The sequence below is a fragment of the Puma concolor genome, chromosome B3, assembly GCF_028749965.1.
Source record: "Puma concolor isolate L17-30 chromosome B3, mPumCon1.1.hap2, whole genome shotgun sequence".
NCBI lineage: Eukaryota > Metazoa > Chordata > Mammalia > Carnivora > Felidae > Puma > Puma concolor.
The window spans coordinates 106,990,645-107,016,167 of record NC_141672.1 but is presented as its reverse complement, the minus strand read 5'-3'; the positions used below and the strand labels follow the sequence as shown (position 1 = coordinate 107,016,167).

The 25,523-nt window shown below is 49.4% G+C and overlaps 1 protein-coding gene across 1 annotated transcript in view; it reads right to left on the bottom strand.

Moving 5' to 3' along the window:
• The window catches only part of TLN2 (talin 2), a 438,278-nt gene that overhangs the window by 34,735 nt on the left and 378,020 nt on the right, over window positions 1-25,523 (bottom strand). The window contains exons 44-51 of the mRNA XM_086710846.1: window positions 24,862-24,963; window positions 22,215-22,334; window positions 15,115-15,261; window positions 8,021-8,187; window positions 6,983-7,166; window positions 3,591-3,716; window positions 3,267-3,383; window positions 818-1,003 (exon numbers count right to left, since the gene is read on the bottom strand). Coding sequence (XP_086566972.1) covers window positions 818-1,003; window positions 3,267-3,383; window positions 3,591-3,716; window positions 6,983-7,166; window positions 8,021-8,187; window positions 15,115-15,261; window positions 22,215-22,334; window positions 24,862-24,963 — 1,149 coding nt within the window. The remainder of the gene's footprint in view (window positions 1-817; window positions 1,004-3,266; window positions 3,384-3,590; window positions 3,717-6,982; window positions 7,167-8,020; window positions 8,188-15,114; window positions 15,262-22,214; window positions 22,335-24,861; window positions 24,964-25,523) is intronic.

Below are 25,523 nucleotides of genomic sequence, written 5' to 3'. Positions count from 1 at the left end.
AGCTTTCCCACAACTGACTTCCCCACAAAGAACGGCCCTGTCTCCTCAGACCCCAAGCTGCAACAGCTGCTTTTTCAACTTCTGTGACTCATCCCCAACCCGCTCACCATGGTGGGAGGTTATCAATCAATCTGAGCAGAAGCCAGAGTCTCTGGGACCCAGCTGTCCCCAGAAGGGTGAAGGTCTAGTGTGGGGTGCTCAAGGGGGGTGGTGGGAGGGCTCTTATGACTCACTTTCTTAATAGATTAAAAAAAAAAATAAAGTAAAGCTTGTAATGGTCAGGTCCCACCAGCACCCTCACCAAGGATGGGCTCAGGGCAGCTACCCTGCTTGTCTAGCCAAGGATCATGAGAGTTTCTGCAAGATGTCTGGCACAGATAGCGAAAAAGGCTGTTCCCCAACATTCTGTCTTGTTCCTCTGACTCACTTCCTCCCCCAGTCATGGCAGAACCTCTCCTGGCCCAGAATGCTGACCTGCAGAGGCTGGAAAGGGGGGCAGGTACAAGTGGGATGTGTTTTTTGTTCAGAGGGCCAGAAGCCTCTTCACCTCTGTCAGAGCAGGCATCCTGCCTACTTGGCAAGAACGGAGAGGAAAAGTGGGAGGGTGAGTTAGCAGGCCGACTCCATCCCCTCTCAAGCACAAAACTACCCTGGAGAGTCATTTCCTGTGGGCTCTTCAGCACGCATTTCATCACCGAGTTTGAGGTACTGAGCTGCTCCCTTCTGCACACGGCTGGCCCCTCCCTGGCTCCAGACTAAACCAAATAGTCGTGACAGGGCATCATCCGGCCACCCAAAACAACGCCAAGGCCTTTACCTTACAAGCCGTCAGCATATCTGACACGGCTTTCCGGCTCAGGTTGGCGGTGGCAATCACATCCTCCTGTCTGCATGAGTTCCCAGCGGCCACGGCTTTGGCTGTTGCCATGGTGATGCCTTTCGTCATCCTTATCGATTCTTCAGGTGATGATGTCTTTTCAGGCACCTCTTTTGACTGGAACACCTGGAAGTTGGAAATACAACAGGTGGAAAAAAAAAATGAAAGAAAAAAGACAAAGACAAAAATAATTGGTTCTTCTCTGACCAGGATGCAGGCTCTGAAAACTGAGCCAGCAACAGGAAGAAACCGTCAAATGGCAGGAAATTAGAAATTTGAGTAATACAATTCTTGCTTTCAAGATGTTAGCACGGATAAGTCTTGCACACCTGTACTCGGCATTCAAGGGAACCATATGGTGAGGGAGACAGGTCTACAGCATTAACCTGTTCGCCTGCGGAAAGAGACCCTCGGTATTTGTAAACTCTCCGGGGGAAGGTGGTGGTGTGGCTTCCCAGTTCTTGCCCCCCTCCCTGCTGGGGCTTCGGCAGCTCCCAGAAATTCTGCAGTTCTGATGCTGGTTCCGGGGCAGGACGGACCTGGACGCATCCCTGTGAACTCCCCTTTCTTTAAGAGGGTGTGGGGTTGGGGGAAATGAAGCATTCAGTTTCTTCTATTCTTAGCTTGTCTTACAAATATAACTGCATAATTGTGTGGAGGCGTTCATGTCGAGGGCGCCACAGTGACACTGTGAATTATTTAAAACCACACATGCACGCGCGCGCACACACACACACACACACCACTCTTTAGAGAAGCTGAAATAATTAACCGTGCTGAGTGAATATCCCACTTTAAAATTCCACCTGTCAGTCAAGCCAGCCATTTCTGCTTCAAGCCCATCTGTCTTGTCTCTCTAACATGAGTGATTGGTGCCAGGGGCTGTATGTTGCATGTGCATCTGTCCCCGCACATGAGTACTCCTAAACCAGTTGGGGTTGCTCTGTCCTCAGCCCCAGGCAACCACCTTTCAGCCAGGTAGTTTTCCCTGAGGCAAAGGGGAGAACCCAGCCAGCATCCTTGCAGCCTGTTAGCCAGCACCAAACATCACCAGCCCCCTAAAAATGGGCAGGCGCAATTAAGCTACCCAGGACCATGCCTGAACGCTCAAGGGGAACGAATACCACATGTATGGAACCCTTTGCATTAATGTGGCCCTTTGGCACATGCTCCTTTGGAAACTTCCCATGTCTGCGGAGACACACAACCTCTGTCAATTCCAAACCATGTTGGCAGACTTCGGTTGACCGTGGGTAATGTCCCAGGAAAGCTCCCAGTTTCAAATCTCTTCCATTGCCACCATTAGCCCCACCCACACCTATCAGAATACAGACCCGGACTTTTGATAGGAAACATACAGCCCACAGAGGCAGGTGAGCATCAGGAGGCAGTGCTTAACGACACCACCTGCAATTTTCAGTTTTTTCTTTGTGCAAGAACCGGGTTTAACACCAAGCAAGACCGGCTTAATTAAAAACAGGACAAGAGACGCAAGGCTCAATCACCAACAAAACCCAACAGAATTGCTGCTTTATACTGCTGATCCGCAGGGGCCTTCGGCCTTCCCAGGTGACTCTCTAAAGACGCAGAGTAGCTGGAAGCAAAAGCAGGTCCCCTGCTCCTCGCACAGAGAAACTGAATCTGTGATCAGACCTCCAGTTAGAAAGAAATCTGTTTGAAACCCTCATTTTCAGCATATTTCTATTTCTAGGGATTAGGGTGAGTCAATCCACAGCCATCACAGGATCAAAAGAACAGGAGAGAATATCCATATCACAGGAACACCGGGACACCCTCACTATACAATGCGGGAACACGGCAAGAAAGAACACGCGGTCAATTTCTTGGAGATCAGAGGGACCACGCACAGAAAGATGCTGAATTTTACAGGCCAGTATCTCAGGTAAAGGCATTTGTGTTTTTCTAACAGGGCACCTCACCCTCTAAAATCCGTATGTGGGCGGCCGTGTGAGCTGATGCTAACGGCACTGGGAATCAGGAGGTGCTGGGTGGGCCTACACGCCATACACATCATTTAAGCTCAAGGTGACAGCCAACACCCGTACCGAGTTTTCCCTTTGCTGGCAATCTTCTGTAATGCTTTAGTTTCAGTTCCAGTTTTAGTGGAACTAAACCTGAACAGTCCTAAGGGACACATTTTAATTGATTTCTTAATTACAAATTGATTGTAGACAAACGCTGATGAGGTCGGTTACACCCGGGGCCTCAATTACGCAAAGCTGCCGGCAGGCAGGTGAGTGAGCCTCCTGGGCTCAGGTGCCCCAGGTAAAACCTCTTTATGCTACAAATCACTGAGATGTCTGGGGGGGGGGCGGGGTGTCAGCTCTTGCACGTGGATGCCCGAGGGAGGTGACTGCTGGCTCCTTACCGTGAGCTCCTGTTTCATGTATTCGATTGTGGCCTCGAGCGCCCGTGTGCCCCGGGTGGCCTCGTCCTCCACTGCCTTTACAGTCTTGAGGAGGGAGGTGACATTGGTCACCATCACCTGCATAGGAAGGAGAGGCCGAGAGAAAATGAGGAGCACCCCGAGGTCTACTCCCCGCTCCTTTTAGTTCTGGCTCTGATGCCAGGAGGACAAAATGCTGCTGAGCAAGGAAGGCGCTCAGATGCATATGTTCCCATTATTCTTGGGTGTGCTTCTCTCATTCTGCACCGCCCGCCACGCCTGTCCCTGCTTGGCACCCCGCTCTACCTTGGCGGCCCCCTTGAGCTGGTACATGGAGGGGTCATCGGCAGGCTTGCTGGCGGCCCCCTTGGTAGCACCTATCAGATCTGAAAGGGCCTTGGCCACGTCTTTGATGGCATTGATCAACACCACCTGAAAGAAAGCAGACAGCCCAGGTGAGCAGACCCAGCGGTCCCCTGCGGGCAAGACCAAGAGCACACGGCCCGAGGGCCAGGTGCGGGCATCTAGGAGGCCAGTCTCTATCTCGGCAGCTCCACAGCCTGCAGCAAGGCAGACTCCCCAGGAGCCACCCCTGAAGATGCTGACGCAGGAGTCTCCCCGAGGGAGGCTGATGCTGAGCCGGAAGACAGACCCCACACACACACCCAGCACGTTCGGACACCTCCCAGCCAGCAGTTGTGATGACAAGTTGCCTAGGAAAGGAGGCGACCAGCTAAGCAGACGCCTGAGAGGCAACGCTACTCACCCGCACCCTGAACTGGTAACCCCAAACGTGGAGAACAAAACGCAAGCCTCGTACCCTGCCCTGCAAGGCGTCCGTGGCATCCTGCCTGCGTCTCCAGCTTTGGTTCGTAGGATTCTGTGAGTCACTCAACATGCTACAGGCATACGGGTCTGTCTTCCCCAGGACAGATCCCCCTCGTTCCTCCTTCAGGGCCTCTGCTCTTGCTCTCCTCATTACTCACATCTCAGCTCACACGTCGGGCCCTTCGAGACCTTTCCTGACCACTCCCCATCCCCCACCCCCCACCTGAAATTCCATCAGCGCGTCCTTATTTACAGCATGTATCAGTATGTGGAATTGTTGTCTTCTCCCCCCACTTGGATGTGAGCTCCAGGCGGGCCAGCCTGGACTTGTGTGTGTTGTGTTTTGCGCTCGGAACGGGGCCTGGCCTGTAGCAGGCACTCAGTAAATACTCACGGAGTGACTGCATGGATAGGTGTGCACCCTAATTACACCGGACAGCATGTGGTATCTTCCCTCTCGTGACTCAACAGAGAACACAGGCCACCTTTACAGTGTGTGTGTTGGACCTGGGGTCTGAAGCACCAGCCATACTTAGGAAAGACGTGACACTGAATGCATAACACGAGTCTTCTTAGCTCCTGCTGCTGTAATCTCCACAACTTCCCTTTACTTGAGGGCAGTGTTCCAAGTGCTAAGCCATGTGCGCTACCCACGCCCTCACTTAATCCTCACCCCTGCTGTTTCAAGTGGGAGCTACGGTGCTCCTGTCCACACTGTCTCAGGGCCTGGGAGCGGCAGGGCTGGGATTCAGACTCTAGTCAGCATGATCCCAAGGGTTATGGTCTTAACCTTCACACTTGGATTATGCTCTAGGGCTTTGGCTCCTCACGTACAAATGGCATTGGCAGTGCCACTGTATCTCACTGCCCGGCTGTGAGGGTGGCTGCGTAACATACATGAGAACACATCAGAAACTCTAGTGTCCCAGATGGCTGGGGAGCACAGTGACACTGTGCCTCTGCCCCTCCCACCTTTCAGGCTCCATCCCTTGCCTTCTTACCCTCAGGGTACATGGAGCCTTTGGCAACCTCTGAAACCACGGGGCAGAAGGTGGTTTAGCTCCTGAGGAAGGGCTGAAAGGTGTGGACGTCACACACACTGATTCTGGTCATCACAGCGGGGAGGGGCAGCCAGGGAAGAACAAGGGACAGCGAGCAAAGTTTGCTGTTAACACCCAGCATGCACCGTCCCATCCCTGGTCACTGGGCATCTGACTGGTGAGTAGCCACATTTTTCTGAAAGGATATTTTCCACTAGAGATCTCATTAGCAGTTGGGGCTCTAGGACATCTACTAGACCATTTGGGAGTGAAGACTAAATAATTCGATGTGTTCAAAGACTTAAATGCTCCCCAGCCTGCTCACTCTTCCTAAGGCTGAGCCAGGCTCGGAGAGTGTGGATTCCAACCTCACTGAGCGTTTTCAAGCTTTTCCTTCCTCCACTGGGTAAGAACAATACCACAGGTAGGCATTTCTGTGAATGCTTCAAATTCCAAGGGGCAGCCAATCGGAGCTCAGATGTTATCAGAGAGCAATCCAGCAGGAGGAGTAAAATGGCCACACGTGGAACGTTTCCTCATGGAGCTCTGCTCCATTGGAGGATGTCGGGCAGGGAAGGGTCATGGTCACATGCGAGCAAAGCTGACGGCCTTGTGTTAACCACAACAGTAGCTGTCGTCAACAGGGGCACTGGATGGTAGGCGGCTTCCAATCCAGTTTTGTCCATGTGGACCAAATAGACGAGCTAACTGAGAGTGGTTTAAGCAGTGAACACGGAGGTGTTTGCCATCTGATGGTGCTGGGATGGAGCAGAGGGGTTTTTGGTTCTGCCCTTGGGAATGGGTAGAGTCCATTACTGGTGGCCCTGGTTGGCTACTGGTTCAGTAACAGCTAAGGAGACATTTGCTGAGTATCCACCTTGCGCTGGAGCGGTGGTGGGTACTTGGCTCTCCGAGGTTAGCGAACTGTGGGTGCTGTCCCTCACCTGGACCACCAGGCTGAGGACGAAGGAGCGGGCAGACGGCGCTAAATCAAAGCGTGGTTACAGGAGCACAGAGCCCTTCCCAGTCCAGAGCTCGTCCCTCCCCGTCCCTCCAGAGCTAGACTTCTCAAGGGGTGTCCATACATGCTGGCTTCCTTCCTTTCCCTCACTGGGCCACTCCACACAAATGGCCCTCCGTGGCACGAGGGCCAGTGGCCAGCTCTCAGACCTTCACCTTCTCGACAACTCAGCCGTGCCTCCGGTGGAATGAAACACGCCCGCTCTTAGCATCAGGACCCCTGGCTTTCCTCCTATCCGCTGCTGCTGCTCCTCAATCTCTCTGGGCATCCCTTTCTCCTTACCACGGTCTTAAATGGTGGCTTCCTCAGCTCTGCCTTGAACCCCCCTTTTTCTCTCGCCCCATGCTCTTCCTCTCCTATGGCTGTAGTCATTGTCTGTATGGCAACACCCCTGAATCCACATGCCCTTAACTGTGCAGGCTTATGCCCCCTCTCTAGTTCCACCTGCACGTGTGTCTAGCACGGTCCCACGCCGAACCCGCCTTTGTCTCCCCGTCCATGCCGGCTGTCTCTCCAGGGAGCCACCATCCACTCACTCATCCCGCCCTTTCCCTCTCCCATATACCCAAGGGGTCACTGTGCTCAATCCCTCACCAGTCATCTCTACCCTCGTGGCTGCCATCACAGTCTGTGCCACCGTCCTGCCAGGATAAATGCCTCCTAGCAGACCCCAAAGCAACAGACATACTCGCGCACCTACTGGTTACAGCAGAAGTTCCTATTTCGCCCTGGGCCTCTTCCGCGGTCTGCGGCACAGTGTTTATGGGAACATGAGGGTGACTGACCCGCCCCCCGAGGCCCACCCATACCTGCGTCTCAGGGTCATTAGAGCCGAGGCTGGCGGCCCCCAGCTTGACCACTTCAGCGAGCTGGGTGATGGTGGCTGCCGACGACTGGGCTGCCTGGGCCAGCTTGTCCGGGGTGGACGCAGCCCCTGACACCAGCAGTTTCGTGTCTTCCACCAAGGCCTTGGCTGTCTTCAGAATGTTCTCCCTGAGGAAGGGGGGAGGGCAGAGGAGACGGGGACAGACAAAGGGCAAAGTTTGGCTACCAGCAATTAGGAAGCAAAGAAACCCTTCATACGGGGCTTTTTGTTACAGGGCTTTGAAAAAGAGAGGTGGTGTGTTTCCCCTCCCTTATCAGGGGTACTCATTTTCTGTGTAGGAAAATTGGGAGAGGAGAGCAAAGTCAGCCCAGTATCCACCTAGTCGATTAATAGTAAACTTCCACGAAAGACTCAGGCCCACCAGTTTGGCCGCCAACCCTGAAGCTCAGTGAGAGGTCAGCTGGGTCCTGGAATGGGTGACGGCATTGGCAGTCTCCTCCCTAGCCCGGCCCTGGGACCGAAGAGAGAGGAAGAAAGGTGACAGACATGTGGCAAGGCTACTGGGGAGGGGGGGTGGTTCTCTAACAGCAAGTGGAGACACCCGCACCAGCCTCCAGGAGCAGGGCCTAAAGAGCCAGTCTGGGAGAGACAGGAGGCTCAGAGCCCCACTCCCCATTTATGTAAGAGCTAAATGTGGCTGTCCTGGCCACTCCCACGGGGGTGGGGAGCAAATGAGAGGCACATCTTTTCAGCTTGGCAAGTAGAAGATCAAAAAGCTGTCCTCTGCCAGAGCAGGCTGGGTTCAGGCTGTGAAAGGCACAAAGCTGGAACATGACTACATGTTTACAGTTGGCAGGAAGGGCTTGTTTTGATTATGTGGTTCACTTTCTCCCCTTGAGCATCTTATTGAAATCAACATGGATAACCGCATTTCTGGCTTCTGAGCAGTCTCTAACATCCATCAGGCCAGCCTGAACCTCTCCAGATCCAGGAGCCCCCAGGACGACCTCCCCGCCCATACCTGTGGTCTGCAAAGGTCTCGTTGTTCTCTGCATTCAGGGTCCCTGCAGTCGCAAACATGATGGTGGTGTCCAGGTCGGCGATAATCCCAGACACGGCAGTGGCAGCTGTGATGCATGCCTGGGTCCCCTTGTTCCCAGCCTGGAGAGCTGACAACACCAAGGACACCTGTAGGTACAGAGAGAATGCCAGGGGGAACAGGGAAGTGGAAAAGATGTAACCCAAAGATTTTCAGACTCAAACATCACTGAAAAAAAAAAAAAAACAAAAAACAACTCAAAAAACAGAAAAGGAGGGAATTCTTCCAAACTCGTTTTATAAAGCCAAAATTACCCTGATACCAAAGCCAGACAAGGATGCCACAAGAAAAGAAAATTGCAGGCCAATATGCCTGATGAACATAGATGCAAAAATCCTCAACAAAATATAGTGAACTGAATTCAAAACATTAAAAGCATCATACACCATGATCAAGTGGGATTTACTCCAGGGAGGCAAGGATGATTCAACATCCACAAATCAGTCCATGTGGTACCCCAACAAAGGATAAAAACCTTTTGATCATCCCAATAGATATAGAAAAAGCATCAGACAAAATTCAATACCCCTTGATAATAAAAACTCTCAACAAAGTAGGTATAGAGGGTATGTACCTGAACATAATAAAGCCCACATGATAATCCCACAGCTAACATCATTCTCAATAGTGAAAAGCTCAGAGCTTCTCTTCTAAGATTAGGAACAAGACAAAGATCCCCACACTTGCCATTTTTATTCAACGGAATATTGGAAGCCCTAGCCAAAGCAATCAGGCAATTCAGAGAAATAAAAGGAATCCAAACTTGAAAGGAAAAAGTCAAACCGTCACTATGTGCAGATGACATATTGTATACAGAAAACCCTCAAGACTCCATCTAAAACTTTCAGAAGTCATCAATGAATTCAGTAAAGTTGCAGGATACAAAAACAATACAGAAAAATCTGTTATATTTCCCCAATACGGAACCATCAGAGAGAAATTAAGAAAACAATCCCATTTATACAACTGCATTGAAAAGAATACAAGACCTAGGAATACATTTAACCAAGGAGGTCAGACATCTGTGTATAGAAAAACTACAAGACATTAAAGAAAGAAGTTGAAGAAGGCACAAATAAATGGAAAGATTCTCCATGTTTACAGATTGGAATAATCAATGTTAAAACGTCCATACTAGTCAAAGCTATCTACAGATTCAACACAATCCCTATTCAAATTCCAATGGCATTTTTCACAGAAATACAACAAACAATCCTAAAATTTCTACAGAGCCACAAATGACCCTGAATGGACAAAGCAATCTTGAGAAAGAAGAACAAAGTTGGAAGTATCATACTCTCTGATTTAAAACTATACTTCAAAGTTACAGTAGTCAAAACATTATGGTACTGGCATAAAAACAGACACATGGATCAAAGGAATAGGCAGTCAAAGAATAAACCCAAGTATACAGCCCATTAATTTACGACAAAGGAGCCAAGAACATACAATGGAGAACGAACAGTCTCTTGAATAAATGATGTTGGGAAAATTGGACAGCTACATGCAAAAAATTTAAATGGGACCACTGTGTTACAGCATACACAAAATTTAAAAAGGATTAAATACTTGAATGTAAGAAGTGAAACCATGAAACTCCTAAAGAAAACATAGGCAGTAAGCTTCTTGACATAAGTCCTGGTAATGAACTTTAGAATCTGACATCAAAAATGAAACAACAAAAGCAAAAATGAACAAGTGAGACTACAGAAAACTAAAAAGCTTCTGCACAGCAAAGAAACCATCAGCAAAATAAAAAGCAGCCTACTGAATAAAGCATTTGCAAATCACATATGTGATAAGGGTTTAATACCTAAGATATGTAAATAAAACATACAACTCAATAGCAGAAGAACAATCTAATGATAAAAATGAGCTAAAGATCTGAATGGACATTTTCCCAAAGAAGACAAACAGATGGGCCACAGGTACATGACAAGATGCTCAAAGTCATTACCTATCAGGAAAATCAAAACCACTATGAGATACCATCTCGCACCTGCTGGCATGGCTATTATCAAAAAGACAAGAAAGAACAAGTGTTGGTGAGAATGTTGAGAAAAGGGGGCCCTCTTGCAGTACTGGTGGGAATGTAAATTGGTGTAGCCACTAGGGCAAACAGCAGGGAGTTTCCTCAAAATATTACACATAGAACTATCATATAATCCAGCAATTTCACTTCTGGGTATGTATCTGAAGAAAACAAAAATTCTAACTCAAAAAGACATATACCTCCAGGTTCACTGCAGCATTATTTACAGTAGCCAAGCATTGGAAACAACCTAAATATCCACTGACGGATGAATGGATAAAGAAAATATGGGACCTATCATCCAGTGGGATATTATTCAGCCAGAAAAAGAATAAAATCTTGCCATTTGCGACAACATGGATAGACCTCGAAGGTCTAAGTGAAATAAGTCTGAGGAAGAAATGCCATTTGATCTCTCATATGTGGAACCTAAAATAGAATTTAAAAAGCCAAGGGGTGCCTGGGTGGCTCATTTGGTTAAATGTCTGACTTTAGCTCAGGGCATGATCTCACGGTCCGGTCTGTTGGTTCAAGCCCCGTATTGGACTCTGTGCTGACACCTCAGAGCCTGGAGCCTGTTTCAGATTCTGTGTCTCCCTCTCTCTCACTCTGCCCCTCCCTCCCTCCCTCCCTCCCTCCCTCCCTCCCCCTCTCTCTCTCTCTCTCTCAAAAATAAAAAAAAAAAAAAAAAAAAAACATTAAAAAAAAAAAAAGGCAAGCTTGCAGAGTCAGAGAACAGATTGGTAGTTGCCAGAGGCAAGGGACGGGAGTTAGGAGAAATGGGTGAAGTCTTTTGTTTGTTTACACGCATTGAATAAAAATTAAAACAAAACAAAACCCAACCAACCAACCTCACAGAAAAAGGGATCAGATTCCTAGTGGGAATGAAGTTGTGTTTTGAACAAAGGTGGTTAAAAGGCATAAACTTCCAGTTACAAAGTAAGTACTAGGGATATAGCGTTCATCCATGTTATACAGCAGGGTTAAGAGTAAATCTTAAGAGCTCTTACCACCAGGAAATATATATATATATATACATTTCTTATCTATTTGAGATGGTGGACTGTAACTAAACTTCTTGTGGTAATCATTTTATAATACACAAGACAGATAAATCATCATCCGGTACAGCCTAAACTTAGTGCCTTTGTCAATTGCATCTCAAAACCAGGGGGAGAAGAGTACAATACAAAAACACTTAATTTCCTCTCTGGGACTCAACGCAGCTGATGGGTTAACAACACAGTTTTGGTGTCAACATCACAGGCTGAATACCAGTGAATATCATTCACTGGCTAAACAACTTTTTTTTTTTTTTTAATGTTTATTTTTGAGACAGAGAGAGACAGAGCATGAACGGGGGAGGGTCAGAGAGAGAGGGAGACACAGAATCTGAAGCAGGCTCCAGGCTCCGAGCTGTCAGCACAGAGCCCGACGCGGGGCTAGAACTCACGGACCGTGAGATCATGACCTGAGCTGAAGTTGGACGCTTAACCGACTGAGCCACCCAGGTGCCCCACAACTTTTTTTTTTAAATGTTTCTTTATTTTTGACAGAGAGAGAGAGAGAGACAGAGAGAGAGAGACAGAGACAGAGCATGAGTGGGGGAGGGGCAGAGAGAGAGAGGGAGACACAGAATCCGAAGCAGGCTCCAGGCTCTGAGCTGTCAGCACAGAGCCCAACGTGGGGCTTGAACTCACAGACCTTGAGATCATGACCTGATCCAAAGTTGGACGCTCAACTGACGGAGCCACCCAGGTACCCCGGCTGGCTAAACAACTTTGGGCAAGCTGTTTGACCTTGGTTTCCTCATCTGTAAAATGGGGATATTATTTCTTGCCTATAAGGCTTGTTGGGAGGAATAAGGAGGGAGGACGTATGTAAACTGTCTAGCATGACACATACTAGGTGATCAGCAGGGAGATACTTTTTTTTTTTTTTTTTTTAATTTTTCTTTCAATGTTTATTTATTTTTGGGACAGAGAGAGACAGAGCATGAACGGGGGGAGGGGCAGAGAGAGAGGGAGACACAGAATCGGAAACAGGCTCCAGGCTCTGAGCCATCAGCCCAGAGCCTGATGCGGGGCTCGAACTCCCGGACTGCGAGATCGTGACCTGGCTGAAGTCGGACGCTTAACCGACTGCGCCACCCAGGCGCCCCATAATAGGATTACGTTTGTGGAACCAGAAAGAAGTTTAGGCTCCTGTGAAAGGTGTGATCATTTGTGCCCTGCTCTGATAAGGTTTTCTGTAGAACAGCCTTCTGCTAACACTCGATATTCCTTCCTCTGGCTGCCTATCGATGAGAAATTCTTCATGGTCGACTCCACTGAGGCTAGAGCCCAGAGCAGACCTGCGTGCGTCACCTCTCCACCCCAACACTCCCTTGAGCTATCACCTGTCACTAAATAATAATTCCAGTGACCTGAGAGTCCAGCAAGTTGGCTGTGTTCCCTCTAGTGCCTTTCAAGTCAGAAACCCTTCACTGCCACCTGCCACCCATCACCCCTTCTAGAAAACCCTCGCTATTCCTAGACACACGTTCCTATAACACAAAGCTAACCCCACGCCCTTACGTACAATTTTCCCCTGCTGTCAAGGGAAGCCGAGTTCCTCCCACGACCAGACCAGTTCCACTTCTGTGGCTTCCTGCCACATTCTTGCCACATCGGCCAGCTCCTCACTTCCCCCGCCTCTCATGCAGTGGGTCTGCCCCCTGCCTCCTGTGCCTCCCCTCCCCATTCTCCAGCCACTAACTTGCTCATCCTGCAGAAGCCAGCTCAAAGTCTCAGCTGTCCTCGTCCAGAGACACGAGCATGCTGTCCCTGGCTTCAGGGCAGCTCATTCAGCACAGGTTAAAACAGCACGCGTCCAGCCAGTGACCAGAGGCTCTGAGTTGAGAGACAGTCTGGAGCTGTCGTATTAATCTTTCTGTGCCCACACACGCACCACCCTTGACTATGACTGGCTCATAGAAGAGTCTGCAAAGTTTCGTGAATGCATTTTCTAAAAATACAATGGCCGGGACAGAGGAGTTATAGCAACACTGAGAGACACAGAGCTCGTATGCTCTCTTCCTTCTGCGCTGCTCACATCTTAGGAGAGGTGGTGGACACAACCCAGCATGCGGGGCAGAGGGCCCACTTCCCGAGCACCGGCCACATCCCAAGACTAGCCCACAAGGAACAGCTTCTCTTCCTCATTTGCCTGATTCTCCTTCCTGGAGTTAAATGCCACTATGTCCCACCAGGAACAGAGATGGCCTGAGAATCAAGCATCTAGTTTCCAGAAAGAACTCTCTGAGGACAGGTGACAAAGGCCAAGACGAGTGATCATGAGAACAAGAGGGATGTTCTCAGCCAGATTCAAAGAGTACGGAAACAGTGTCCCGCCTGTTACAAAAGCTGTGTGAGTTTACTGAGCAGCTACTAGTTCCTAGGGGACAAGGACACGAAGATGAGCAAGTGAAGCCTCTTGCGGCTGGTGGGAAGTTACAGACATAACCAGGACATGTAAGAAAGACACACCAGGTGGAGATGGGGGGCCAGAGCACGTAGCAAGAAAGCACCAAAAAGGCTGGTTTAGTCTGAACAGCTGATCCTCTGACTCTGAGCCTCCTCCGGGCAGGAGGTGGCAGGGACCCTCTGCTGGGAGAAGCAGTAAGACAGAGAACAGCTCAGGAAGATCATGTTGCTTGGACCTCTGCCTCCCTGCCTTCATGTGCCAATTCCAAGGTCTTCAACAAGGGAACCCGGCCAGAGTAACTTCGACAACAAGGCAGGGCTTTGAAAGGAGGGAGAATGCCTTCCTCCGGCTGAGAGATTTATTTCCTCATCCTGTGGAGTCCGAGGAGGCCTGGGTAGTCCTGTGGGCTGCAGGAGACGGCCAGGCGTTGCTCGGCTTCGGCTGGCAGCCCTGTACAGAAAAGCATCTGTACCGGCAGCTGCCAGGTGAGGGGTCCCCCACCTGGCCCTTGAGTCCTGTGGCCAGGCTGCTCAACAGTGCAGAGCTCTGTGTCCTGGGGACCCAAGAGAAGGAGAGGGAGAAGCCAGCAAAGCACAGATGCTTCGGCCTGCAAAACAGCTGTCCTGAAAAAGGACTCTTAAGAAATGAGCAAAGCAGAAGAGTGTACTTTGGGGCCATCAGGGAGCCACGGGAACGAAGGGATGCGGAGAACCGGCTTCGTCGAGCAGGGTAAATTTCGTGGGAGGAGGGTGTCGGAAGGCAGCTTACAGAGGACAGCAAGTATCTGTGACACGTTGGGTTGTGTGTCTGGCGCGATGCCAAGCAAGCACTTTCACGCTTATCACCGCATTTCATTTTCACAACCCTATGGGCCAGGAATTGTATTTCTCTGTGCTCATTCTGCAGGTGAGGGTACAGAGGCTCAGAAAGGTGAGATAACTTAGCTGAGACCCTGGAGCCCCACTCGCTACACCATGGGGTTCTCTCCACAAACAGCCGCTGCTAGACTCTAAAAAGATCACGCAGGATCTTGCTCTTTCAACCAAGGTGCCGTGCGACTTTGGGTGCGGTGCTCAACCCTTGCACACCTCAGTCTCTTCTGGGAGGAAGGAGGTAACCCAAAGAGAGCTTCAGGCCCTTCTTACTGAGTCCCCAGCACCTGGGAGCCTCCCTGAGAAGGAAGCCCAGGGGACGAGTGTCAAAAGGGGGCTCCTGGTACTCATGTGACTGTGATGTGGTCTGTCCAGTCTACCTACAAGAAAACCCATCAAGGAAGTGCACTGCTGGGGCCCTGACTTTCATGGGACAGTACGTCCCATGTTCGGAATTTCTCAGGGCTATGGATTACCCCGGCCCCCTTATGTGTCCCATCCCTGGGGAATCCCTGCATGTGGGGGAAGACCAGACCTGACTGGATCCTTTTTGGCATAGCGTCCCGCTTATGTCACTGGTCACGGTGGACCATCGAGGGTGGGTGTGGGTGACCGTGGCCGTGTCTGACCTGAGGGCTGCTCCTTACCTTCTCTGTGACTGCACGGGCACACTCGATGAGCTCCCTCTTGGTGTAGCTGTCCGTGGGGCACACCTGGAGGGCCCCCGCCTTCTGCACCAGGAAGATGCAGCCGTGGCCCAGGTCCTGCACACGTGTGCGAATCTGGAAGCCGATCTGCGGAGGCAAGCCCGGGGTGGGGAAAGAGAAGCATGAGGGATTCTGCCATCGAGGTCTCCCCTACGTGGAAAATTTCTCCTACGTCCTATGGGAGCCTGGCTAGGAAAATTCCACTGCTGTTAGGAGTCTGTGCTTGGTGGAGTATGGAATTTCATTGATTTTACTTCCCCTTTTAGAGACTGTAAAATGCCCACGGTCCCCAGGACGCAGGCCTACACCTCATCCTGCTAGCCTAATGGCTTTCTGATATTTGTTACCTTTTCCAGTGAACTGCCAACTTCTATCTGAGCCACCTGATAGGGATGTTCATTAGATGAACTCTGTGGGGGTAATTATTAGCCATTCAAGCACTTATTGAGCCCCTACTGTGTGTCAGGGCCTCTTCTAAGCAGGTATTGCATTTGCTTTCATTTATTCCACACAACAGTCCTAAAAAATAATTAGAAGTTCAAAATATACAGCTTTAGTAAGAAGCATAAAGCTTGCAGATTCTTGCAACATCGGGATGTTTCCAATCAGAACGCCCCCTTCCTCAGCTATATCCACACTGGGCCCAGGCTGCCTATCAGGCAAGGTTGAGGTTTCCTTAAAAAGGTATACTTTCAGAGCTAAAGGCTCAGCAGGCACGCATTCTTTTAGTGACCTCTGGGTCATGTGATTATAAAAGGTACTTGGCCTCAAAGAACCCAAATGAGCTCCACTATGGATAAGCTGCCAGCTGTCTCTTTATAGGGTAATAAATTCCACCACCCAAAGTGTGCATTCCTCTGGCGATTTCACATCAATTTTCATTTGGGTCTGATCAATACAGCTGCCATAAATAATCTGCCCTCCAGCCGAAGTAAGCAACTAAAAACAAAAAACCGTAAGCTCTCCTGAACAAGCATTATTTCCAAGACTCCACGACAGCAAGAAGCCGTGGCTTCTCCTTCCAGCTATTCTACCAAGAGTAGCTACTAAGATCTCTGGTGTCTCGAGTAAAAGCTGGGAGATCTGGACCACCTGGGTGCTACCTTCCAGCATCGTCCTATTAGGAAGGGGGGCTTTGGGCAGTCAAGGGGGCTGCAAATGTTAACTCTGTTATTGAAACACATAATGCTTTTGGGAAGATAGGTAATTCCCTTAACCTTTTAAGGCCGAAAGCATGTTTAAATCCATTTAATAGAAAATTGTCCTGATCCAGAAAGTGGAACTTCGGCTCTTTTGGGGATGCTGCAAAAGCTTCACGATCAGGCAGGCCGGGTTTCTTATGGACCATCTCCAGTCCGATTCAACCCACTCAGCAGAAATACCCCTGAAATGTAGCTGTTTGCTGTTGGTTTAAACATGAGGCCCAGCTGAAGTAGGAAGATGCCCCATGAAAGCTGAAAACTCAGCCTGGCTCTTGAGGCTTTTTCAGATCCGTGTACTTTAACCGGAAACACTTGAGGCTCAGCACTAATCCATAGGCAAGAGCTCTGTGTCAAGGATGCCTACAGAGCTCTAAATGACAGGTGCTGCTGGGAAAGCACAAATGGAGGAAGAAACATATGATTTCAAAATAAAAACGACTTCACTAGTCAGACCTCAATGACAGATGAAGAGACTGTGCAGAGACTGTGAAGAGAAGTGATCAGAGCCACCCTCTGCCCCCTACCCCACACCCAAACCTCTCATGGAAAGTCAACATGTAAAATTGATATCATCTGTTATTAAGTACACCTTTCCTATAGGAGTCAAAACTTCTATCTTTGACTCAATAAAAAGTCAACAATAAGGCTAAATGAGCCAAAGTTTAAATGTCAGACTCTGAAGGCCAGATATAGATAGCCTTGGCCACCAACTCATTTCTGTATTTTGATTTGGCTGCAGTGTTGAGAAAATCCTGTTTTGTGCATAAGGCAAACAGGAGCGATTTTCCCCGTAGTCCCCTAAACCATAGCAGGCAGAGACTTGCCTCAGCCTGACATCTGCACAAGCAACCCAGCAGCCCACGGAAAGGCGCTGGTGGCCCCCAATGGGTTACCATTTGGCCCAGAGTATGTTCAAAAATACACAGAGGTTTTCCTAACAGTTTTAAAAATAGCTGAATTATGTTTAAAAAGTGAGCCTTGAGTCAAACATGCAGGACTTTCAAAGCGCCTCCCGGGGTCAGAGCTCTTAAGAGTGAGGCGGGTGACCTCAGTGCTAGGAAGGACCAGGCCCAGAAAGAACATTCTCCGTGCTCTGCTCCTACTCTCTCCTTGGAACCACGCCTGAGCTTCCGGTCTGCACAGTGGTGGGCACCAGGGCCAGCAGAGGTCTCTTAAATCACTCTCAAATCACCCTCGAGGTATGAGGGAGAAGGGACCTGCTCCCGCACTGTGTCGAGCCTGAAACCTATGGGCGGGCAGGACACTCGCATGCTCCCTCTGCACCCCTGCAAGAGGCCATGCTATGAAAAGCACCCCAACGTCCCGACGCTCAGCCTCTTCCTTGGAGGGGACATCGTGCACGTAGCAAAGGATCCTGTAAAGACGACTGTGGAGCTGGGACACTGATCATTAGTGATGAGATTCCAGTTAGGAAGCCCCGATGAAGACCAGCACCGGAAAGCAAAAGGATGCGCCTAAAATAAGGCCACAGGTGTACAAGCCCGTGGGGTTCCTGGCCAATCCAGCCCTCAGTCTGGGTATCACGTCTGTGCCAGGTCACATGACTGCCTTCTTGGTTGCCATGCAATCCTCCTATATACTTGGCCGCACGGCCTTATGTGGACAGCATGCAGGAGGACGGAGGGTCACAAAGGACATGCTGAAATAGGATTTGTGCACGTCCACAGGCTGAGGGCTGAACACAACAAGAAGGGGAGGCATCCCAGGATGCCAGCCCCACTCCTGGCCCTTGGCCCATGAGGGCAGCATGGGCAGCAGAAAGGCCCATGGACCCTGCTTCTGGCCGGCCCTCTCATGGACATCAACTCCCTGGGTGAGCCAGCTAACCTCCCAGGCCTCTGGTCCCTCACCTGTGAAATGGGACAGAAGCTGCCCTACTTCCCGGGGCTGACACACCACCAAGTCAAAGATATGTGTGTGAAAACATCTCCAAGTAGAAAGTGCCACGTGAATGTTCACTGCTGTGATAAGAGGAAGCTCGGTGAGGGGCAAAGAGCAAAGGCTGTGATGCCCTGGGTTTGAATCCCGGCATTTTCATGCATTATGTACTTACTTGAAATTTCACTTATTCCAAAAAGTTATTTCAAGTGGCTTCCACACTAACTCCTGTAGCTATGTGGTCTTGGACAATGTAAGCTCCCTGAACCTCAGCTAACCTGTGAAATGGGGAAGAACAAAGGACTGTGCAGTTGTGACGGTAAATGAGCTGCAGCCGTCACGGGTGTGACGTGTGGTATGGACCCGATGAACGCCTCTCATTGTATTCTTTTCTACGTGGGACAGTTGGAGCAAGCGTTTACGTAAAAGGGGATGACAGAAGCAACATACTCTATTGCAGTGTCCCAGAACATCCTGTACTGCTGGAGGAACATCCGAGAAAGGGAATGTGTTTTGAAGACTGTATTCAAAAAAGATAAGGGCTTTAAAAACGTTAACTTGTCAAAGCAACACTGCAATTCTCAGCAAACAGGACCAGTCCCCAGGGTGATCCACCTTACCACCAGGGTGTGTTATAAAGAAATATTGCTCAGAGACATCCAACTTGGGGTTTTAAGTTGGCAACTTTAGTCAAAGCGTTACTCGAACGGCAAGAAAAGCCTTCAATTCCCTTCTTGCCCAAATAAAATGGGCATCGTCTGCTGGTTTTATGCCTTGGGGGAAATTGGAAGTCTGGTCTTTATGAAATTTTGGATCAAATTTCAAATGGAGGGGGGGTCTCAGAAATACAGATCATCTTCTTTACTACATAAAACTAAACAAAACGTACAGATTTTTCTCAGGCTTCCAAAGCCATCACATCTGAAATCAGGTCACATAATTGCCTGGGAGAGCTTGGGAACACTGAAGAGGCAACAAATGGCTATCATGACAGGCTTTACAAATTTCTCCTTCAAAGGAGAAATCAAAAGTGTACAACAGAAGCAAAGAATCACTTCCCACCTATAGAAACTGTGTCCTGGAGTGGAAAGTTTTAGAGAATTCTAGAGCAGACACTCGTCTCATTTTTTGGGAAAAGGCTGTGGTTCTTGCCACAGGCTCTGGACGAACCTTCCCGCCAGCTTTGGAGACAGGCAGTATTACAGATGGTCCCAGCAGAGTTTTCTCCAGAGACAAAGCTGTAGTCACTAGAACCTTCCCCCCGGCATTTATATTCAGGACTTGGGGCTCACAGGATCTACATTTCCTTTTTTAAGGAGACCAGTGATCTTAGATCGTGAAGTTGCCTGAGGGTTTTAGTTTTTCTGAAGAAAGTAGTTTTCATGGTGATGTTAACAGGAGTTGCGTTTCCCATGGAAGCGGCAGCAGATAAAGCTCCTGCTGGATGTTCAGAGGGCAGAATTGGGACCTGTCAGGGAACGGTCACATTCCGGGAAAGCCCAAAGCGCTGACTCGGCACAGCCTACAGGACTGCGGCCGGGGGAATGGCTTCGTATTTGCCCTGGGTATAAATACTTTCACATGCTGTGATGTGGGGCCCTCTTGGATATAAAACTAATTCCACAGTCTTGGAAAAAAAAAAAAAAAAAAAAACTACATTGCTTTAGGGATCTCCCAACCTTCTCAGTTTTCCCCTAAATATCTGTCTGGTAAATGCACACAAAGAATTTTCCTGAGCAAGCCACTGGTAATTTTATATTCTCTCTGCCCCCTTTTGCTTCAGGTCACACTGCTCTTGTGTCTGGAATGTAAAATATAACTCAAGATGCAATGGTGAAAAGGGAGAACCTTAATGAAAACGTCAGCGGCTACAAACGCAGGGCCAGGAACTAAAGTCATTTTGTGTTGTGCTTTTAACGATACCTTTTCTTTCCCGGCTGCTCTGGCATTATTTTGTATTTTGCTTCATGCTCTGGGTTGCAGTAAGAAAACCTGCTTGTTTCACACATGGGCCGGGTAGCTGCGAAGAACTCAGATGTGGAAAGGTCTCCACAGATCATGGGCTCTTCACTCAGTAACTCAGGCAGGTCAACATCTGAACCAACCAGACAAATGTAGATTCCGTCTTTAAAGATTTCTGCAAACAGAGATCCGAACCTTCCCCACAGCCTGTTAGTGTTTCAGTCCTACAAAGCCTAACATTGCTTCCTTCTGTCCAAACTGTCCCTTTCTGTAACCCAAGTTCCCTTACATTTATTCAGGAAATTCAAAAGCACGAGTAAAATCAAACGAGTTATAGGAGTCCAGATGATCTTACTAACACAGGGAGCCTATTTAAAAAAAAAAAAAAGATTGGGCAGGGGCCACCTGTGTGGCTCAGTCGGTTAAGCATCGACTTCAGGTCATGATCTCACTGTTCATGGGTTTCAGCCCTGTGTTGGGCTCTGTGCTGACAGCTCAGAGCCTGGAGCCGGCTTCAGATTCTGGGTCTCCCCCTCTCTCTGATCCTCCCTTGCCTGTGCTGTCTTTCAAAAAATAAACATTAAAAAAGAATTAAAAAAAAAAATAACAGGACTGTGTAAAGAATCAACAGAATCCTGACTGGGGTCAAGGTGGGGAGGTCTGATGATTTTTCTTTCTTGGTAGTAACTTAACAGACTCATTACAAACAGAATTATTCATGCTGCAGCCTTAATACTCAACCATACTGAAATCTCAAAATGCAGGCACTGTTAGAAACTTACATCATCCCATGCTAGATATATATGTATGCAAGTACATACATATGATACTCCTATTTACATGCGTTGTTACAACATATGTTAGCAAGTGATTTTGTTTTGGGTCATTCCTGCATTATCTCTGGGAGTCTTTGTAAAGACATACTTAGAAGGGACTCCTAGGAGAAATGACACCAAGTAACCTGGGGACACGGGCTGTCACCACAAAGAGAAAGGTAGATCAGTCACAGCCTTCCATCCTGACAGCACACTTCATTTAGGAATATCATATACAGGATCTGTGCTTCATAAATGGCTATGCTAACTCCCACAGTGAGTTACCTTCATCTTCCCAGTGTCCCTATAATCGACTCCACTATTCTTTATTCCAGACTGAGCTTTCAGTCTCTAAGGAGCCGGGCGGTCGCTTGGGGAGGGGCACCTTCTGTGTGCTAACACTGGTATGGGTGCAGCATTCAGGCATGTGAAGCCCCCACCGGCTTGTTTGTTTCCCAGAGGACCCCCCGATTACTTGGGGTATCAGAGATGAAAGCAGGTTCTTAGAAAGTGGCCTTTGGGACCAACCTCTCACCAAATTCAGAATCTTACAGGTGCAGGCATTCTAAGGCAAAGTCTGTGTTTGGCCACTAAGGAAAGTGCGTTTAGGGAAGGCAGGTAGGTAATACAGAGGGGTCCAAAGGAGATAATGGGGGTAGATCTTAGAAAGCCACCAACCATATTTGGACAAGACTTTGTTACACAAAAGCAGGCTACCCGGCCCTTAATCAGAGGCAGTTAACTCCCATACTTGGTTCTTCCAACATCTCTGTGAGCCTTTAGAAACAGGAAAATAATTGCGGGGGATGTGCTAAGCACGGAGATGATGGCAGCATGTGTTCTGCCCCGGGAGCCAGGTGATGGGCTGGAAGGGAGGTGAGCTGGCCGAACACTCTCAGCAGAGGCCGTCTGTCTGAGAACCCGCATCCCCAGATGGACCCAGCTCTCAGCCTGTTGGCCTCAGAAAGGACAGTGAGCTCTGAGCACAGCCCGGGGCTACTGGATCTGGACCTGGAGGGCTGGCAGGAGAGTAGTGAAAACTAAGCCTGGTTTCGGCTATCAGGCTGGAATCTTCTAGGGTGGAGCTATGCTATAGAGCATCCCCCGGGCGTGGGTACCAGTGTGCATGTGCTTCTTAAAACAGGGGCTTATGATGGCAGACCTCCTCTGGTTCCGCCGTGGCTGCTGCCATCTGGCCCTGGAGAGCCAGGTGCCCATAGTCACTGGTCATTTGTGAAGCCAGTCCTCCCAACTCCTCCGGGTTAGTAACCGACTTAGTCATCTGGAAAAAGAAAACAAGCAAGACACAAACACACATACACATACAGAGAAAAGCATGAGAACCACGTGTTAATATCACTGGAAGCCAAAGGGGTTCGTTCACTTTTAAGCTCTTGACTTGCGTGGGGGGCTGGGCACCGGAGAGGGCAATTCAAGCGAAGCCCATGCTGCGACGTGCACAACAGGCCAGGGCCCCTCTCAGGCCAGCAGGCCCTGGCCAGGCCAGTGGGCGACATGCTAGGCCCCGGCTGTGCAGCGTGGAGGCCGGGCCCTCATGGGCGTCCACTCCGGGAGGTGAGCGTGGCAGCCCCTGGCCCGGCCGGCCCTGCAGGTCGGCAGGAGAGTTCCCCAGGGAAACACGGGGGGCACGGGCCCCATGCAGTGCACATCCCTGGTCACATGCTTCTGCAGAGAGCTGACCTGGTCTCTGGGAACCCAGAAGCAGGTCCCACACGGGCAAGAGGGCATGAGGACAGGGCTGTTAAGGAAATCATGACTGAGGAGGGATGGGCGAGCCGGATGTCTGGGAGGACGATATTCAAAGAGAATATAGCTTTGTAGTAAATTTGTGCCAAAGAATAAGGTTTCAGCCACAAATTTAGTTAAGAGTACACTCTAGAGCACCTGGGTGGCTCAGCCAGTTAAGCGTCTGACTCTTGGTTTCGGCTCAGGTCACGTCTCTTGGTTTTTGTGAGTTCAAGCCCCGCACTGGGCAGAGTCTGCTTGGGATTCTCTCTCTCTCTGCCCCTCCCCCACTTGTGCTGTCTCTCAAAAATAAATAAACTTAAAAAAGAGTATACTGTAGCCTAAACGGTCGAGCTCTGCCTTCTCATTATTGGGATATTCAGTGTTTTCCTCCTGCTTCATAGAAAAACTTACTTAAGTTTACCCTACAAGGCTAACACAGTGGTTTCTAGCTTTTCCTTTTCCTCCAACAAAATGCCTGTTGGTTGTCACAACAGCAGTTTTAACTGCCACCCGGGAAGATATCCTCATTCTCTTAAGAGGCTTTGCTCCTGCCCTACCCTCTCCTCTCTCTTGGTGGCATTAGAAGACTTTGGCTTCAAAGGGCTTTAAAAAATGTTTTAAATGGCTCCATATTCACGGAGGCTGGATGGGAACATGTAGCCATCTAACGCAGGCGTATCAGAAAGCATCACAGGCTTTCTGGCATAGGCGTGGGCTCCCAAGGAACACACACGCTAAACACCCTGTGAGAGGGAGGGTGCTCTGTGTGAGCCCTGGATCCCGGGCAACCTGGCATGGCGAAGCGGACCCTTGCCAACTCAGGGTCCAGGCCAGCCAGCCTAGGAGCAGACATGCCATCCCAGGCAGGGCTCCTCAAGAGCATGCACATCAAGGATCAGGATGGGCCTGCTGAGAACCTAGCCTGCGAGAGGTTCCAGAAAACGCCACGAGGCCACTCAAAATACCTTCATCTCTTGCTGCGCTGTGCTCTCTGCTCAGAGAACTTGGCACAGGAGGGCCGCCCGATGCGACCTGTGCCCCGCCCTGGAGCGCCCTGAGCAGAACCAGCATGGGCCTGACTCCAGCTCTTTTAGTCGCCGAGACAGGCACTGCTCCTGTTCCCCCTCCCATCCCAAATCCTTTTAAGTACCAATGAGCTTGGCACAATCACAGAGTTTCTAAGAAGGAGTAACAGCAGCCGGGGAAGCCTTTGTGGTCCAAGCTCAACCTCTAGTGGACGTAAGACTACATGACAAAACCATCCAGAGGTGCTGGGTCTGGTGGGGCAGGAGCCAGGCCCGGACTCAGTCCCTCGAGCTGGGAAGCCACCTCCTCTCTCAACTCAGGCCTCATGTGGCAGCAGCAGAGAGGCATCTTCCAAAATTTTATTCTGTGACCTCTGAGCTTTCAGAGGTTAAGAGGAGCTTTCTTACTACGTACTGTGTATTTTTGAGGACACCATTTGTCATCTTTTGTATTATTTTTTAGCATACCAAGATAGCATTCACTGTCTCTCAATGCCATTTTTATCTAAAGATGCATCTAATACAATTCTGATGGCAACACATTCTAAGAAAAAAGAAAAATGGAAAATTACCTCCAAAGGTTACATGCCTTCTGTTGTCTGGGAAATTGATTTTACAGACCCATGCTGTTTCATTGTGCCTGACAGACTAGCATATCTTATTGTCCACATACTGTAACTTGATAAAACGCATCCAGTCCTTGGCGAGGCGGATAGGATTTCTTTCTTTCCCCTTACCTCCAACTTCCTTCTCATTTTCTCTCCCTCCTTTGCTCCCCTGTCCTCATGCCCAAGTCTCAATTATCTGTAATTCCCTCTTGCAGCTTTTCCATGAAATCAGAGCTCCCGCAGACTGGGGCGTCTAGACCATAGGCAGCCGGAGAGATCACAGATAAAGCACAGAGCTGGGGCCCATAAGGAACGAGAAACACGGAGTCATCTCTCTCCAACACAGACCCTGATTTGATGACTCAGTGGTGGTAGTGGAGGACAACAGGGCAACCAACGGTGGGTGGGGCAGCTCTTTTCCTCTTACCATTTCCTGAGCTGTTACCGCAATGGCTTTGGAGTATTTAACCACAGTCGTCTGATAGTCGACAAATGTTCCCTTTGGTTCTGGAGGAGTGCCTTCATCCAGCTACAGAGGAGAGAAATAAGCACCCACATGTCAGGAGAGGACAGTTGAAGGGTGGACTGTATTTTATTAGAATCAGAACTTTGAAAATGGAGACGCCCACAGAATTTCTTTGGCTTAGAGTCAACAGCATCCCTCAGCTTTGGCGATAAGGGCATTAACAGAAGTGCCAAGATGGCACTCGGGGTACACAGGCAAGGAGGTCCCAAGCCTTGTCTGAGAGGAGAGGGAGGACACTCCAGAGGAAGGACATTTCTGCCAACTGTTACCAGGGGAGGAGTCTGCCACACACAAAAGGTGGGGAAGATGTTCCAAGAAGCAGGGTTAGAGTTCAAGCATATGGCAGTGGGCATGAGCCAGACACTTCTAGGGAAGCGCAGAATGACAGAAGATGACTCAGGAGAGGAGGCAGAATCTACGTCCTGAATGGCTTCCCTAGGACTGGTGTAGCCCACAGAATGTACACCCTCGAACTCTCACTTCTGATCTAGGTTGGGGAAGACAAGGAATTGGAACCACTAGGAACAACTTGCTGCTCATCTGACTGAAAGCAACAGGAATTG